Source organism: Pelobates fuscus, chromosome 4 (genome assembly GCF_036172605.1).
Source record: "Pelobates fuscus isolate aPelFus1 chromosome 4, aPelFus1.pri, whole genome shotgun sequence".
Taxonomy (NCBI): domain Eukaryota; kingdom Metazoa; phylum Chordata; class Amphibia; order Anura; family Pelobatidae; genus Pelobates; species Pelobates fuscus.
The window spans coordinates 11,573,820-11,591,962 of NC_086320.1; the positions used below are offsets into that span (position 1 = coordinate 11,573,820).

General features: G+C 43.3%; 1 protein-coding gene across 1 annotated transcript in view; it reads left to right on the forward strand.

The window, feature by feature from the left end:
- Positions 1-18,143, forward strand: part of ZC3H3 (zinc finger CCCH-type containing 3) — a 205,983-nt gene that overhangs the window by 147,852 nt on the left and 39,988 nt on the right. Inside the window, exons 7-9 of the mRNA XM_063450968.1 lie at positions 4,324-4,479; positions 7,123-7,192; positions 11,018-11,149. Coding sequence (XP_063307038.1) covers positions 4,324-4,479; positions 7,123-7,192; positions 11,018-11,149 — 358 coding nt within the window. The remainder of the gene's footprint in view (positions 1-4,323; positions 4,480-7,122; positions 7,193-11,017; positions 11,150-18,143) is intronic.

An 18,143-nucleotide genomic window follows, 5' to 3' on the forward strand; every position in this document is an offset into this window, starting at 1 on the left:
AGACTAATAGCATGGGAACAATGTGTGCCCCCCACATGCAGGTTTATAAACCAATAGCATGGGGACAATGTGTGCCCCCCACATGCAGGTTTATAAACTAATAGCATGGGAACAATGTGTGCCCCGCACATGCAGGTTTATAAACTAATAGCGTGGGAACGATGTGTGCCCCCCACATGCAGGTTTATAAACTAATAGCAAGGGGACAATGTGTGCCCCGCACATGCAGGTTTATAGACTAATAGCATGGGAACAATGTGTGCCCTGCACATGCAGGTTTATAAACTAATAGCATGGGAACAATGTGTGCCCCCCACATGCAGGTTTATAATCTAATAGCATGGGAACAATGTGTGCCCCGTACATGCAGGTTTATAAACTAATAGCGTGGGAACAATGTGTGCCCCCCACATGCAGGTTTATAATCTAATAGCATGGGAACAATGTGTGCCCTGCACATGCAGGTTTATAAACTAATAGCATGGGAACAATGTGTGCCCTGCACATGCAGGTTTATAAACTAATAGCATGGGAACAATGTGCGCCCTGCACATGCAGGTTTATAAACTAATAGCATGGGAACAATGTGTGCCCCGCACATGCAGGTTTATAAACTAATAGCATGGGAACAATGTGTGACCTGCACATGCAGGTTTATAAACTAATAGCATGGGAACAATGTGTGCCCCCCACATGCAGGTTTATAATCTAATAGCATGGGGACAATGTGTGCCCCGCACATGCAGGTTTATAAACTAATAGCATGGGGACAATGTGTGCCCTGCACATGCAAGTTTTATAATCTAATAGCATGGGAACAATGTGTCCCCCCCACATGCAGGTTTATAAACTAATAGCATGAGGACAATGTGTGCCCCCCACATGCAGGTTTATAAACTAATAGCATGGGAACAATGTGTGCCCCGCACATGCAGGTTTATAAACTAATAGCATGGGAACAATGTGTGCCCCGCACATGCAGGTTTATAAACTAATAGCATGGGAACAATGTGTGCCCCCCACATGCAGGTTTATAATCTAATAGCATGGGAACAATGTGTGCCCCCCACATGCAGGTTTATAAACTAATAGCATGGGGACAATGTGTGCCCCGCACATGCAGGTTTATAAACTAATAGCATGGGGACAATGTGTGCCCTGCACATGCAGGTTTATAATCTAATAGCATGGGAACAATGTGTGCCCCCCACATGCAGGTTTATAAACTAATAGCATGAGGACAATGTGTGCCCCCCACATGCAGGTTTATAAACTAATATCATGGGAACAATGTGTGCCCCGCACATGCAGGTTTATAAACTAATAGCATGGGAACAATGTGTGCCCCGCACATGCAGGTTTATAAACTAATATCATGGGAACAATGTGTGCCCCGCACATGCAGGTTTATAAACTAATAGCAAGGGGACAATGTGTGCCCCCCACATGCAGGTTTATAAACTAATAGCATGGGAACAATGTGTGCCCCCCACATGCAGGTTTATAAACTAATAGCATGGGAACAATGTGTTCCCCCCACATGCAGGTTTATAAACTAATAGCATGGGGACAATGTGTGCCCCCCACATGCAGGTTTATAAACTAATAGCATGGGGACAATGTGTGCCCCCCACATGCAGGTTTATAAACTAATAGCATGGGAACAATGTGTGCCCTGCACATGCAGGTTTATAAACTAATAGCATGGGAACAATGTGTGCCCTGCACATGCAGGTTTATAAACTAATAGCATGGGAACAATGTGTACCCCGCACATGCAGGTTTATAAACTAATAGCATGGGAACAATGTGTGCCCTGCACATGCAGGTTTATAGACTAATAGCATGGGAACAATGTGTTCCCCCCACATGCAGGTTTATAAACTAATAGCATGGGAACAATGTGTGCCCCGCACATGCAGGTTTATAAACTAATAGCATGGGAACAATGTGTGCCCCCCACATGCAGGTTTATAAACTAATAGCATGGGAACAATGTGTGCCCCCCACATGCAGGTTTATAAACTAATAGCATGGGGACAATGTGTGCCCCGCACATGCAGGTTTATAAACTAATAGCATGGGAACAATGTGTGCCCTGCACATGCAGGTTTATAAACTAATAGCATGGGAACAATGTGTGCCCTGCACATGCAGGTTTATAGACTAATAGCATGGGAACAATGTGTTCCCCCCACATGCAGGTTTATAAACTAATAGCATGGGAACAATGTGTTCCCCCCACATGCAGGTTTATAAACTAATAGCATGGGAACAATGTGTGCCCTGCACATGCAGGTTTATAAACTAATAGCATGGGAACAATGTGTGCCCTGCACATGCAGGTTTATAGACTAATAGCATGGGAACAATGTGTTCCCCCCACATGCAGGTTTATAAACTAATAGCATGGGAACCATGTGTGCCCCCCACATGCAGGTTTATAAACTAATAGCATGGGAACAATGTGTGCCCCCCACATGCAGGTTTATAAACTAATAGCATGGGAACAATGTGTGCCCCCCACATGCAGGTTTATAAACTAATAGCATGGGGACAATGTGTGCCCCGCACATGCAGGTTTATAAACTAATAGCATGGGAACAATGTGTGCCCCGCACATGCAGGTTTATAAACTAATAGCATGGGAACAATGTGTTCCCCCCACATGCAGGTTTATAAACTAATAGCATGGGAACAATGTGTGCCCTGCACATGCAGGTTTATAAACTAATAGCATGGGAACAATGTGTGCCCCGCACATGCAGGTTTATAAACTAATAGCATGGGGACAATGTGTGCCCCCCACATGCAGGTTTATAATCTAATAGCATGGGAACAATGTGTGCCCCCCACATGCAGGTTTATAAACTAATAGCATGGGAACAATGTGTGCCCCGCACATGCAGGTTTATAAACTAATAGCATGGGAACAATGTGTGCCCCGCACATGCAGGTTTATAAACTAATAGCATGGGGACAATGTGTGCCCCCCACATGCAGGTTTATAATCTAATAGCATGGGAACAATGTGTGCCCCCCACATGCAGGTTTATAAACTAATAGTATGGGAACAATGTGTGCCCTGCACATGCAGGTTTATAAACTAATAGCATGGGAACAATGTGTTCCCCCCACATCAAGGTTTATAAACTAATAGCATGGGAACAATGTGTGCCCTGCACATGCAGGTTTATAAACTAATAGCATGGGAACAATGTGTGCCCCGCACATGCAGGTTTATAAACTAATAGCATGGGGCCAATGTGTGCCCCCCACATGCAGGTTTATAATCTAATAGCATGGGAACAATGTGTGCCCCCCACATGCAGGTTTATAAACTAATAGCATGGGAACAATGTGTGCCCCGCACATGCAGGTTTATAAACTAATAGCATGGGAACAATGTGTGCCCCGCACATGCAGGTTTATAAACTAATAGCATGGGGACAATGTGTGCCCCCCACATGCAGGTTTATAAACTAATAGTATGGGAACAATGTGTGCCCTGCACATGCAGGTTTATAAACTAATAGCATGGGAACAATGTGTGCCCCCCACATGCAGGTTTATAATCTAATAGCATGGGAACAATGTGTGCCCCCCACATGCAGGTTTATAAACTAATAGCATGGGAACAATGTGTGCCCCGCACATGCAGGTTTATAAACTAATAGCATGGGATCAATGTGTGCCTTGCACATGCAGGTTTATAAACTAATAGCATGGGAACAATGTGTGCCCCGCACATGCAGGTTTATAAACTAATAGCGTGGGAACAATGTGTGCCCTGCACATGCAGGTTTATAAACTAATAGCGTGGGGACAATGTGTACCCCGCACATGCAGGTTTATAAACTAATGGCATGGGAACAATGTGTGCCCCCCACATGCAGGTTTATAATCTAATAGCATGGGAACAATGTGTGCCCCGTACATGCAGGTTTATAAACTAATAGCGTGGGAACAATGTGTGCCCCCCACATGCAGGTTTATAATCTAATAGCATGGGAACAATGTGTGCCCTGCACATGCAGGTTTATAAACTAATAGCATGGGAACAATGTGTGCCCCCCACATGCAGGTTTATAAACTAATGGCATGGGAACAATGTGTGCCCCCCACATGCAGGTTTATAAACTAATTCTATTCCTGCACTTAATATTGGGCCTGTTTTATAGCAGAACGGGCTGTTATCACAATGTCCATGAGTGTACTCTTGAAATGTCACATGTGAGACCTTATTTTCTTCGTGATGTGTATTGTATAATTTAAAGATCCCATCACATGGTGATGAATGTGGGATTTACTCTCTACACACAGCCGAGCAGTCCAGCGTAGCTTGGCGATTATCCGGCAAGCCCAACAGAAAAAGGAGAAGAAGGAATATTGTATGTATTATAATCGATTTGGAAAGTGCAACCGAGGGGCGAGCTGCCCTTATATCCACGACCCGGAGAAGGTAGCCGTGTGCACCAGGTGAGTCTTTAACTCCTGGGTGATGATAAATTACACGCATATCTTTTATGTGTTTAATCCTGTTTCGCTGCTATAAAGCTACAACATCTTGATTTTGGAAAATGATATTCACTATTCAACGTGTAATTTGTGTAGAATTGATAAGGTAACTGAAAGTTTTAGGCTACAATTGCCAATTTGGAATGAATTCCCTATACTGCCATTTGATCCAATATTTGTAACTTTGTTCTCTTCAAGTCCCAGGTTTAGTGGGCTTGTTGCCATCTTGCCATGCCCTCCGTGATGCTCTACCATATGGGCCTTGACAACCCAGCAGATACTGTTTACACACCGCATTTATTGTGTGCATCGTTACACAAGAATAAACATTTCTGCTTATCGGTCGAAAACAACTGTTAGCCCTCGGAATGTTTAATGTGCCCCCAGCACTCCTGTAAAAGACACAGGTTCTGTCCTTTATTTATGGTCTATAACATTTTAACAGTCTTCTGTAGGCTGGTATGGAGCTATGGGTATGGAAAAGGCTTCAATTGCCAATTTGGAATGAATGAAGCAGTTTGGGATTATAGATCATGTCCCTGCAGTCTAACTGCGCAATTCTCTACCATTTAGGAGTTAAATCCCCTTTGTTTCTCTTTACACAGCCCTAGTCACACGTCTCTTGGCCACAGCCTCCATGAAAAAAATGGTTTAATTTTCAAACAGATGTTAAAGTGAACCAGTATCAAAACCATTCACTTACCTGAAATCGCTAATACAATATATCACAAAGACACATGGTATATTCAGTGTAAAATCTAGAGATTTACTGGCCTTTCCTACGTTCGAACACCGCTTCATATAACGATAACCCGCTCCTCGGCTCTGCTTGCAGTATTCTTTGATTTGCCTTGCAGGGGCTGAGTGGAGAGCAGAGGCGCCTGTTGGGGGAGTTAAATTTCTGCTCTCCCTTGTCATTAAGTGCCATGGCACACTGAGGTCTTGACTGACAACTGGGGAAAAAAAAAATTCTCCCAATCTATAAATTTGCGAAATCAATGTATAGATAGAATGTGATGCTCCGTCTGAGTGTGCATTGTTTTGGGAATGACATGTCACCTATTACTTGCTTTAGAAGTTGTTTTTTTTTTATATAAACATATATCCTGCTCTTTAAATTGAACTGTAATCACAGAGCTTCTGCAGGCTATAGAATGTTACTGACAGGACAAGAAATCAGATATTCTAAATGAAACAGACTGTGGAAGAATATCTAGGTTCCTTTACAGGAAGTGTTTATGGAAGGCTGTGCAAGTCACATGCAGGGAGGTGTGACTAGGGTTCATACACAAAGGGATTTAACTCCTTAATGGCAGAGGATTGAGCAGTGAGACTGCAGGGGCATGTTCTATACACCCAAACTGCTTCATTAAGCTAAAGTTGTTCAGGTGACTATAGTGTCCATTTAATAACTATAGCATACAGTCTATAATTACCAAAATATAGAGGGTGGAAGAAACCGCATGTTTAAGGGGTTAAATAGTGTCCATCCCAAATGCCCAGTCAATACATTTTAATGATTTGTGGGATTTTCTTTTAGAATGGTGGATAGCATCAGATATCACAAATTCCATTACCTGCTTTATTCCCTGATTTTAATGTTGATGTTTCTTTCTGAGTGACACCTGGAAATCTCTTCATCAATGTTACAATAAATTAACCCCTTAAGGACCAAACTTCTGGAATAAAAGGGAATCATGACATGTCACACATGTCATGTGTCCTTAAGGGGTTAAAGGAACATTATAGGGTCAGGAGCACGGACATATATTCCGGAGTTAAAAAATACCATAGTGTGTTAAAATACCATATGACACCCCAAGTGCCCGCTAAACATAGTAAATTCTTACTTTTATTCCAGTATGCTGCTGCTGGCTCTGCCACGATCTGCCTGCTTGGCTGACATCATCAGAAGTAGTGATCTGAGCCAATCACAATGCTTCTCCATAGGATTGGCTGAGACTGTCAAGGAGGCAGATCAGGGGCAGAGCCAGCACAAGCCAAACACAGCCCTGGCCAATCAGCACCTCCTTATAGATATGAATTGAATCAATGCGTCTCTATGAGGAAAGTTTAGTGTCTGCATGCAGACGGTGGAGACACTGTCAGCCACACTGTGCAGCACTGTTTACAGCAAAAAGCCTGAATGTAACGATTCTACTCACCAGAACAAATACAATGAACTTTAGTTGTTCTGGTGACTATAGTGTCCCTTTAATATTTTTCTCAAACTAAGCTGTAGTTTGGGGGTTGCAACCTTAGGCACTCCAGATGTGGTGGATTACATCTCCAATGATGCTTTGCCAACATTATGTCTGTAAGAGCATTATGGAGTGCTGATGGTTGCTTAACCCTGCATCTGAACGCATGATAAAATGGAAATGCATTGCGACTAAAACTGTGGAAATGTTCTGCTTACGGCATACGCAGCCAATCAGAAACTTGGATTGCCTGACTTGTGCAAAGAGACCGGAAGTGCATTGTTGGCGTTGTCTCCAGGAACTGGTTTACTCCGTTTTGAAAGGGAAACTGGCACTTGCCATGATTGGTAATATTTTGGTAAAATAAATGTGTCCTAACTATGCTCTGTGTGTTCTTTGACAGGTTTCTACGAGGCACATGTAAGAAGACTGATGGGACCTGCCCCTTCTCTCATAAAGTCTCCAAGGACAAGGTAAGTATTTACATTTGCTCAGGACTTAATGAAATCTGGCAACACTGAGTTATAAAGTAGCCGTTTAGATTGACGGCCCCCCTCAGAGTTAAAAGGTATGTAACTTTTCTCCATCACCGCGCTGGTCTCCCTGCCGCTGGCCCCGCCTCCATGAGATCATTAATATTCATTAGGATTGCCACCTTTCTTGAAAAAAGATAGAGGCCATGCTAATTTGCTTAATTATATATGTGTGACATCACATGAGATGACCTGTGTAAATCAAAGCGTGACTTATTTGGAATGGGGAAAATGCTGTAAATTAGATTGGACTTCTCTTCACTTGTGTAATTTCAGAGCACGCCTGCCTCCCCCCCCCCCCCCCCCTTACAGCTCACTGAGAAACATTGGAAAGCCACGATCATGTATGACTGCATGCGTGGCCCCAGCACAGACGGAGAGCCATGGTCTGGGAAAGAGGGGATGGCAGACCGCAAGAAATAAATACATGACTGTGTGTGTGTGGCGGTATATCTTCTAAATAATGAAGAGGAAAAATCAACCGGGTTTTCTTTTAATTCAGTAATGTATTTTAAAAGATTTTTGCATAAGCTAATCCGCATATCCTCCTAAAGATGTATTGAATCAGTGCATCTCTATGGGGAACTTTCAGCTGAACGTCAATGCTGCACAGTGTGCAGAGCCTGACCCAGGAAGCACCTCTAGTGGCCATCTGAGTGACTGCCACTGGATGTGTTACTAGACAGCAATGTAAACACTGTCTGTTCTCTGAAAAGGCAAAGTTTACATTGAAAAACATGCAGCGACTGACCATAGACACCAGAACATTTACATTACGCTGTAGTGGTTCTGGTGACTATAGTGTCCCTTTAACCACAGGAATGTCCTTTTTCTTATCAATAGATGCTTCAGAATGGTCGTTCCCTTTAAGGCTATAGGTGCAGATTGCTCAGTGATGGTTCCTTAACTCTCTACCACATTGTACTGATTTCCCCGGGCGGGATCCCTTCATCTGTTGCAGTTGGAAGAGATTGTAATTTGCCACGATCCTCCTTTCAGTGCCAAGAATAAAGACTGACTCCGGTTCCAGGGCATTCAGCCATGCTGCCCCTACCCGTCTGGAACTCTTTACTGTGCGCAATCAGAGAGGCACCGTCCTAACAGACTTAAAAAAAAAAAAAAAGAAAAAAAAGAAAAATCTAAAGACCCACCTCTTCCATCAGGCATTCATTCAGTCCGCTCATCTGACCTTCAGAAACTCCTAACTTTTATGTTCTTATATTTGTAAACTGTTTTGAGTCTCACAGGGAGAAAACGCTATAAAAATTGCAAAATATTATTATTAATATTATTTGTAACACAGTAAACTAGGCTGACTTGTATCCTAACATCCCATCAGCCAAACAGACTGTCCGCTCCTCAGGTCAGGAATCCATTTTGCCTGCCTCATTCTGCTTTGCTCTGCGCTCTGTGGCGCTTTTAATGCCCAGGAATAAAGTATTGTTATTACGGCTACTTTTCGGATATAACAGAGACATGCTTTACAGCTGTGAAATAGATAAGGCTCATTTGTGAGCCGCTAACTTCAGATGGTGCTATTAATTTTAATGTGGGAGGGTTTAGGCTGAGGCTGGCCTGAGCTTGCTGTATGGGAGATTTACAGAGTATACTAAATGTGAATGAATGGCTTCTACTCTTGGAGGTTAAGAAGGGCCCATGCTCCTGGGGCTCCTCCTGCTGCTGTTACAACAGCTTTTCCCCTTGAGGGACTTCTAGCGAATCAGCATTTTTCTCCCTAGTAAAAATAAGCAAAACAGATAAGTCTGCGGTGAGCAATTTGAAAGGCTCGTCTACTTTTGGGTTCATTAGCCGGCCGCATGCAATGTCTATACACACTGAATGCCGTCTAATGCCTGGCATAACTCTGTAATCTCAGTCCCCCTTCTCGTATTAGAATTGATAACCTTATGGCAGCAGCCCATCAGTTATTCATGACCTGTGCTTGCTCGCTCTGTGCCCCCCTCTCTCCCCCCCATCATACTCCTCATGGTCCCAGCACTGGTCCCTCAGTTTGCTCTCTCCATTATCAGGTGTGTGAAGCAGAGAATACTGGGACTGGCTTTGTGTGCATTGATCTCTTTAATAAAACTTCTCAAAGCGCCACGTTGCAATGTTTGTTGGAAGACTGGGAATCCTGGCATTACTGAAAATGAATTGAGCAAATTGCCTTGATTGTTTGCAAGTGAGATAATTAGCAGAACATGGTACTTCCACCTCCAGACTGCAACGTCCACCGTAATATTGTTTTTTAAATTAATAAATGTTGTATTTATCATTTCGGGGTGCTTGACTAGCTCCCACATCAGTATGCTGACATGAAGGGACTAGGTCACTTCAAGAGTTACTCCAACCATAGCAATGTTTTAAGAAATGACTGGTTTAAGTTGGAGTAAACGTTCCTACAATTGTCCCCTTTCTGTCAAAAATTTTATAGTAATAAAGCTAATGACGCCCCAATAATGCTGCCGTAGCTGGAGTTACACTTCCAGTAGCAAAGAGGTTAAACATGGTATGTACGGCGTTAGTAAAAACACCGACGCCAGGCACCATGACCACTGAAATCAGTGAAGTGATCATGGTGCTTGGAATAACCCTTTAAGCAGCTATTTGAAATCCTGCCCTAAATTTGCAATGGATCACAGAATGAGTAGATTTGTTTTGTTTAGTAGTCCTAGATTGTCCCTTCTAATTAAAGTAACGGTGTGCATTGTGTTCATTTCATGTTTGAGTTAATGATCGGCAGAGTGCTCAGTCTATTGGGTGTGCGATCACTGGTCCCATGCGAACGTGTTAAACACACTGTATTCAGTAATCGGCCAATTAGCCTCCAGCTCCCTGGGTCTGGGGAGGCTTCAGGGGAGCACGCAGGCCTACTCTTCAAGGTGAAAGTCATAAGACTGTCAGCTTTACAGCCACACAGAAAGATATGTCTGCCAGAAAGCCCCATCAGCTGCTTTTTACGACTTTATTAGCGATTCCTGATCACATTTTTACACCAGAAACAGGCCGTTTGAGAGGTGACTGCGTCTCCATTATTGCTCACTATTCTATCCGCCACCTTTTTAATACTTGCTGATTTACAAGAGAAACTATCTGGCTTTCAGAGTGCTGCGTGCATGATGAGTCTACCGCACCGTCCATAAGTGTCTGGACATTCATACTAGTTTTAATGGCTTGGGTTTTGCACACGAGCATATTCTGTCTGTGAATTGTCCTGGTAAAATGAGCCAAAAAAGAGTCTGAATCTGCTATGATTTCACATTGACTAGATTGACCTGAAATTTGTACACTGTCCGCTTTACATCCACAAACTATAAACTCGGTAGCCGTCGCAGACTTGACTAAACACCAAAACTGTAGGGAAAAAACTGTTTAAAAGGAATTTGAAGAAGTTCTCCATTTTAATTTTAGTCCCAGCTTGTCTAATTTTGCCAAAATAAGTGATTTCCAGTTTGCCTATATGACTCCACCTGCGTGCGAGCACCTACTCTACATAGTGACCCTGTCCGATATTAGAGAATGTCAGAATGGCACGTTTTATCTGAGATTAATTCCATTTATTAGGCACTGGAAAACCCAGTCTGGTCCGTAACACCCAGCTATTGCTGTTCTCAATTCTGGACTTGATATGTTTGGGCCACTGGCTTTGTTCTTGGAGGAGCGTTTCCCACCAGAAGCTCACACTTTATCTTAATCTGACTCAAGGGAACTTGATTTGTTTGTGAATTCTCTGCTAAACTATTGGCTATTTTATTCTCTCCTCAGATGCCGGTGTGCTCCTACTTCCTTAAAGGGGCATGTCACAATAACGACTGCCCGTACAGCCACGTCTATGTCTCCAGGAAGGCTGAGGTCTGTCAGGAATTCCTCAAGGGCTACTGTCCAATGGGAGAGAAGGTGAGCAGTTTGGGGAATGAGACTTTTATTGTTATATGTATCTTGCATTTCTTTGACTTGTTACAAAATCGACCGTTCAGAGATGGGGCATGCCTTCCCATGGTATCCCCATCCTTCCTAGGTATAGTTGTTTTACTGCCAGCATTTAGTGTTGTCCATTTTTGGATATATGGCATTTAGTTTGGCTGCCACACAAAATGTGCTTTATTGTTACAGGCTTCACTGAATAGTTCATGGATTTAAATTATGCAGAAACTGGGGAATGGGTACATGTACTTTGTGTTTTGTGGATTACAATGATTGGCATGGCCTCTCTTTAATAACTATTGCGCCATGCCCAAACATCTACATCCAGGCCTCTCTTGTGTTTTTTGTCATGTCTCCCCAATGTCGGGAAGGGTAAGTGTTTCTCAATTAGCATTGGTGTGTAATGAAAGAATACAATGAGCTGTAATGACGCACTGAGCTGTAAGAATACAATGAGCTGTAATGATACTCTGTTAAAGTATGCTATAATGGCTCAGTTAACTGTAATGAGCATGTAATGTACGTTAGTACAGCGCTGGATAAATGGGGAGCAATCTGTGTTGTATTCTGGGGTCCAGTCTAGTGAGTACAGAGCTGTGTCAATGGCAGGGAATCTGCAGCATGTTCTGGGGTCCAGTCTAGTGAGTACAGAGCTGTGTCAATGGCAGGGAATCTGCAGCATGTTCTGGGGTTCAGTACGGTGAGTACAGAGCAGGATCAATGGCAGGGAATCCGCAGCATGTTCTGGGGTTCAGTACGGTGAGTACAGAGCAGGATCAATGGTGAGGGATCTGCAGCATGTTCTGGGGTTCAGTACGGTGAGTACAGAGCAGGATCAATGGCAGGGAATCTGCAGCATGTTCTGGGGTTCAGTACGGTGAGTACAGAGCAGGATCAATGGTGAGGGATCTGCAGCATGTTCTGGGGTTCAGTACGATGAGTACAGAGCAGGATCAATGGTGAGGGATCTGCAGCATGTTCTGGGGTTCAGTACGGTGAGTACAGAGCAGGATCAATGGTGAGGGATCTGCAGCATGTTCTGGGGTTCAGTACCGTGAGTACAGAGTAGGATCAATGGCAAGGAATCTGCAGCATGTTCTGGGGGCCAATATGCTGAATACAGAGCAGGATAAGTAGGTGCTGTCTCCCTCCCAGGCCGCATACCACACACAATTACTCTTAAAATATTCCAATCTAAATGAAAATATAAAAAGAGATATTTAGAATATTTATTCTATTAGCGAAACTGCTTAGAGCGTCTCTTTTCAGAGTGTCAGAAAAGCATTGTGTTTGGAATGATGGATGACGGCCGGTAATTGTGTGCGCGGCGAGACTGCTGACTGGGACAGAATTGGCATTAGAGGAGAACGTAGCAGGCCGAAGCTGCAATGGGTTAACCCTATTCTCCCAAATAATAACCCAAAGTGCTGAGGTCTGCCATTTGCTCCAATTTTTTTGTTGTTATTTAGTTTGTTGTTTTGTTGTGATATATTTTTTTTAAATTTTATTATTATTTTTATATCTCCAAGCCGGTCATCAAATGGACCCCAGAGAGTTGGCAATATCTTAGAGAATTGAGTAAAAATGTTAACCTTGCTCCATAAAGCACAGCTTGTTAGAAGAATATGCTGAATTATTAACAGGACTGTGCGGATGGCTTTATTCGTTCCTTGGCGTACGTATCCCTCTCTACTGCTCAATACGGAGGATGGGCCCTGCCCAGGCAACTCTCCTAGCCTTTAATATAGAGCTACAATTAGAGTTTTTGCTGTGTCTCTGAAAATGTCATTTGTAAGTATTTGAATATTCACCTCTATATTTAATTTCAACTTTAGGTGGTATTAACTCCGAGGTATTAACTCTGTCCTGGCTGTGGCGTTTCAATTCATCATAATTAAACAGTAGTATGCTGTTAATCAGAAAATGAAGTATTAGGGTAACTCGAACAGTGCGCAGGAAGAAATGTAAAGAGAAATTGGCACATTTTAAATGCTTATTTAATCCTACAGCAAATACGTATATTACTGGGGTTGTTTTATAAATAAGGTCCAATCTGTCTTTTAGAAGACAGTACTACTCTTTGAACCTTTTAGTGAGAAATGTTTTCAAACGCTCTTTTTTTTCCCATCTTTATATGCATTTAAAAATGCATTTTTGGTCATCGTTTCTCTTTAAAGGGATTCTTTACGCACCTAAACAACTTTAGCTAAATAAAGTGGTTTTGGTGTATAGATTATTATTATTTTATTATTTCTATAGCGCCCCCCTTGTTCTGTTGGCAGTGAAGGGTTTATGCTCCTCGTATCCTGTTGGCAGTGACGGGTTAATGTTCCCTAATATCCTGTTGGCAGTGAAGGGTTAATGCTCCCGTATCCTGTTGGCAGTGAAGGGTTAATGCTCCCAAATATTCTGTTGGCAGTGAAGGGTTAATGCTCCCGTATCCTGTTGGCAGTGAATGGTTAATGTTCCCCAATATTCTGTTGGCAGTGAAGGGTTAATGCTCCCGTATCCTGTTGGCAGTGAAGGGTTAATGCTCCCAAATATTCTGTTGGCAGTGAAGGGTTAATGCTCCCGTATCCTGTTGGCAGTGAATGGTTAATGTTCCCCAATATTCTGTTGGCAGTGAAGGGTTAATGCTCCCGTATCCTGTTGGCAGTGAAGGGTTAATGCTCCCAAATATTCTGTTGGCAGTGAAGGGTTAATGCTCCCGTATCCTGTTGGCAGTGAATGGTTAATGTTCCCCGGTATCCTGTTGGCAGTGAAGGGTTAATGCTCCCGTATCCTGTTGGCAGTGAATGAGTAATGTTCCCCGGTATCCTGTTGGCAGTGAAGGGTTAATGTTCCCCAATATCCTGTTGGCAGTGAAGGGTTAATGCTCCCAAATATTCTGTTGGCAGTGAAGGGTTAATGTTCCCCAATATCCTGTTGGCAGTGAAGGGATAATGCTCCCGTATCCTGTTGGCAGTGAATGGTTAATGTTCCCCAATATCCTGTTGGCAGTGAAGGGTTAATGTTCCCCAATATCCTGTTGGCAGTGAAGGGTTAATGTTCCCCAATATTCTGTTGGCAGTGAAGGGTTAATGCTTCCGTATCCTGTTGGCAGTGAAGGGTTAATGCTCCCAAATATCCTGTTGGCAGTGAAGGGTTAATGTTCCCCAATATCCTGTTGGCAGTGAAGGGTTAATGTTCCCCAATATCCTGTTGGCAGTGAAGGGTTAATGCTCCCGTATCCTGTTGGCAGTGAAGGGTTAATGCTCCCAAATATTCTGTTGGCAGTGAAGGGTTAATGCTCCCGGTATCCTGTTGGCAGTGAATGGTTAATGTTCCCCGGTATCCTGTTTGCAGTGAAGGGTTAATGTTTCCCAATATCCTGTTGGCAGTGAAAGGTTAATGCTCCCGTATCCTGTTGGCAGTGAAGGGTTAATGCTCCCAAATATTCTGTTGGCAGTGAAGGGTTAATGTTCCCCAATATCCTGTTGGCAGTGAAGGGTTAATGTTCCCCAATATCCTGTTGGCAGCGAAGGGTTAATGTTCCCTGGTATCCTGTTTGCAGTGAAGGGTTAATGTTCCCCAATATCCTGTTGGCAGTGAAGGGTTAATGTTCCCCGGTATCCTGTTTGCAGTGAAGGGTTAATGCTCCCCCTTGTTCTGTTTGCAGTGAAGGGTTAATGTTCCCCGGTATCCTGTTGGCAGTGAAGGGTTAATGCTCCCCCTTGTTCTGTTGGCAGTGAAGGGTTAATAGGCCAGTCCTGCTCTCTGGGTGGGTTCCTTTCTGCTCTTGTACCCTGGCCAAGCCCTTCTATCATCCAACCTGGCGGTTGGACAGGGTCCCACTGCGGGTATAATTAGTTTCCTCGACAGGTGGGAGGCATCGGGTAACCCTACGGAATGAAGCCCTGATCACTTACAGAGCTCCCCGACAAATGAGTGCGGTCTCCTGCAGACTTCACCTTATTTGACATGTCCAGGCCACTAGGGAACAGGTTGGTAAACTTAACCCTTCCGTCCCCTAAAACAAAAACTCAGATCCTACTGACATTAACACCTTCACTGCCATGTGGTTAATATATCATTTACCCACCATGTCGGCTGATATGTGGCTTATTTAGCAAGATTTGCAGTTCAGGTGATACCTATTGCTTTCTCAAGAAGGTTGAGCGGAGTGATGACAAAGACAAAGTTTCTGAAGATTTTAGGGGGGAGGGGGGGGGGCAGTTTTTTTTTTTTTTATTGATTTTGAAGCAGACAGGATGTGGGGGGGAGGGGGTAAGTACATGCAGTATTGGATGGGACAGAGGTGCATGCTGGGAAGGGATGGAGAGGCATTGGGTGCAATACAGAGCTGAAGCTTCTTTTAACATACCCCCGAAGACTTCACATGGGGGACACTTTAATTTCAGGGGTGTCTGGGTAATTCACAGTGAATTTCACATTGAAGACCAGAGTAGCCGATCTGAAAGCAAAGCTGACGGAAGAATTTATCCGGTTCAGCTATTTGGACTTTGAATTCCTGGCAATTCTTGCTTTAGTGAATAACTCTGTATAACAAGTCTTAGAACACAGATTGATTCCGAAACACGATGGGAGTTACACTGTCCTATTTCTACATATTTATTTCCAATATATTCTGCACTTTCCTCACTGTACAATTTCTAACGTTTCCTATTTGTGATTATTATTTAGACTTGTCGAACTTAAAGTATTAAAAAAAAAAAAATGGGGGGGGGGGGGGTTAAAGTGCACCTTGTCTCCCCAACATTTTTTTCCACCACTGCCTGTTTTTAATTTTTCTGAGGCTGAGCTTCCATGATCTTTTGTTTAATGTCTAGAAAATATTTCAATTGTGAATGTGCCTTTTTAAATAATCAGTCCTCTTATTCTGTTATTGTAATAAATAGCAAAATCAGGTCAGCAGCAAAAAATTAAAAAAACGGAGCAGACACTTCATGCATGATATCCGTGTTGAACACCCTGCGCCATATCATATGGAATACCTCCCAAAATTAACATCCTGTAATGGCGAGAATGACTTCACTGGTTCTGTACAAAGGGGGTGAACCTGACCGTCAAGGGTGTAGGTCCGCCCATAGAATGGGCAGGTCCATCGGGCGTGAAAGCATGCAGGTCTCGCAGGCCAACCCGGGTGTACAGCCCTAGTGCCCTGACTCCACAGTGGTCACACTAAATTTTTCAGACTGTCCCTAAAGGTGAGAAACCAGGGAACAAAGTAAGGACAGTGAAAAGCTGGGATTGCGGAATGGGACATTAAAATAGGGACTGCTGGGAGTCCTGAATATCTGCTCCTATTGTGACGTCATATAACGTGGCTAGTTAAACCTAAAGTAAAGAAAGTAACTTTGAGGTTTTCCAGGTTTAATACATTGTCACATTCCAAAAAGTTGTAGAAATATACTTATTTTATCGACCTACTTTAACATCTGTTTCGGGTTAAAAAGTTATCATTTACATCTACTGAATGTATGGTATATACGGAGGGTATCGGGTACTGTGTAGGCATAGAGATAGGTACGGTATATACGGAGGGTATCGGGTACTGTGTAGGTACAGAGATAGGTACGGTATATACGGAGGGTATCGGGTACTGTGTAGGTATAGAGATAGGTATGGTGTATATACGGAGGGTATCTGGTACTGTGTAGGTATAGAGATAGGTACGGTATATACGCAGGGTATCGGGTACTGTGTAGGTATAGAGATAGGTACGGTATATACGGAGGGTATCGGGTACTGTGTAGGCATAGAGATAGGTACGGTATATACGGAGGGTATCGGGTACTGTGTAGGTATAGAGATAGGTACGGTATATACGGAGGGTATCGGGTACTGTGTAGGTACAGAGATAGGTACGGTATATACGGAGGGTATCGGGTACTGTGTAGGTATAGAGATAGGTATGGTGTATATACGGAGGGTATCTGGTACTGTGTAGGTATAGAGATAGGTACGGTATATACGCAGGGTATCGGGTACTGTGTAGGTATAGAGATAGGTACGGTATATACGGAGGGTATCGGGTACTGTGTAGGCATAGAGATAGGTACGGTATATACGGAGGGTATCGGGTACTGTGTAGGTATAGAGATAGGTACGGTATATACGGAGGGTATCGGGTACTGTGTAGGTATAGAGATAGGTACGGTATATACGGAGGGTATCGGTACTATCTCTATACCTACACAGTACCCGATACCCTCCGTATATACCGTACCTGTGTAGGTATAGAGATAGGTACGGTATATACGCAGGGTATCGGGTACTGTGTAGGTATAGAGATAGGTACAGTATATACGGAGGGTATTGGGTACTGTGTAGATATAGAGATAGGTACGGTATATACGGAGGGTATTGGGTACTGTGTAGGTATAGAGATGGGTACGGTATATACGGAGGGTATTGGGTACTGTGTAGGTATAGAGATAGGTACGGTATATACGGAGGGTATTGGGTACTGTGTAGGTATAGAGATAGGTACGGTATATACGGAGGGTATCGGGTACGGTGTAGGCATAGAGATAGGTACGGTATATACGGATGGTATTGGGTACTGTGTAGGTATAGAGATAGGTACGGTATATATGGAGGGTATTGGGTACTGTATAGGTATAGAGATAGGTACGGTATATACAGAGGGTATTGGGTACTGTGAAGGTATAGAGATAGGTACGGTATATACGGAGGGTATTGGGTACTGTGTAGGTATAGAGATAGGTACGGTATATACGGAGGGTATCGGGTACTGTGTAGGTATAGAGATAGGTACGGTATATACGGAGGGTATCGGGTACTGTGTAGGCATAGAGATAGGTATGGTATATACGGAGGGTATCGGGTACTGTGTAGGTATAGAGATGGGTACGGTATATACGGAGGGTATCGGGTACTGTGTAGGTATAGAGATGGGTACGGTATATACAGAGGGTATCGGGTACTGTGTAGGTATAGAGAT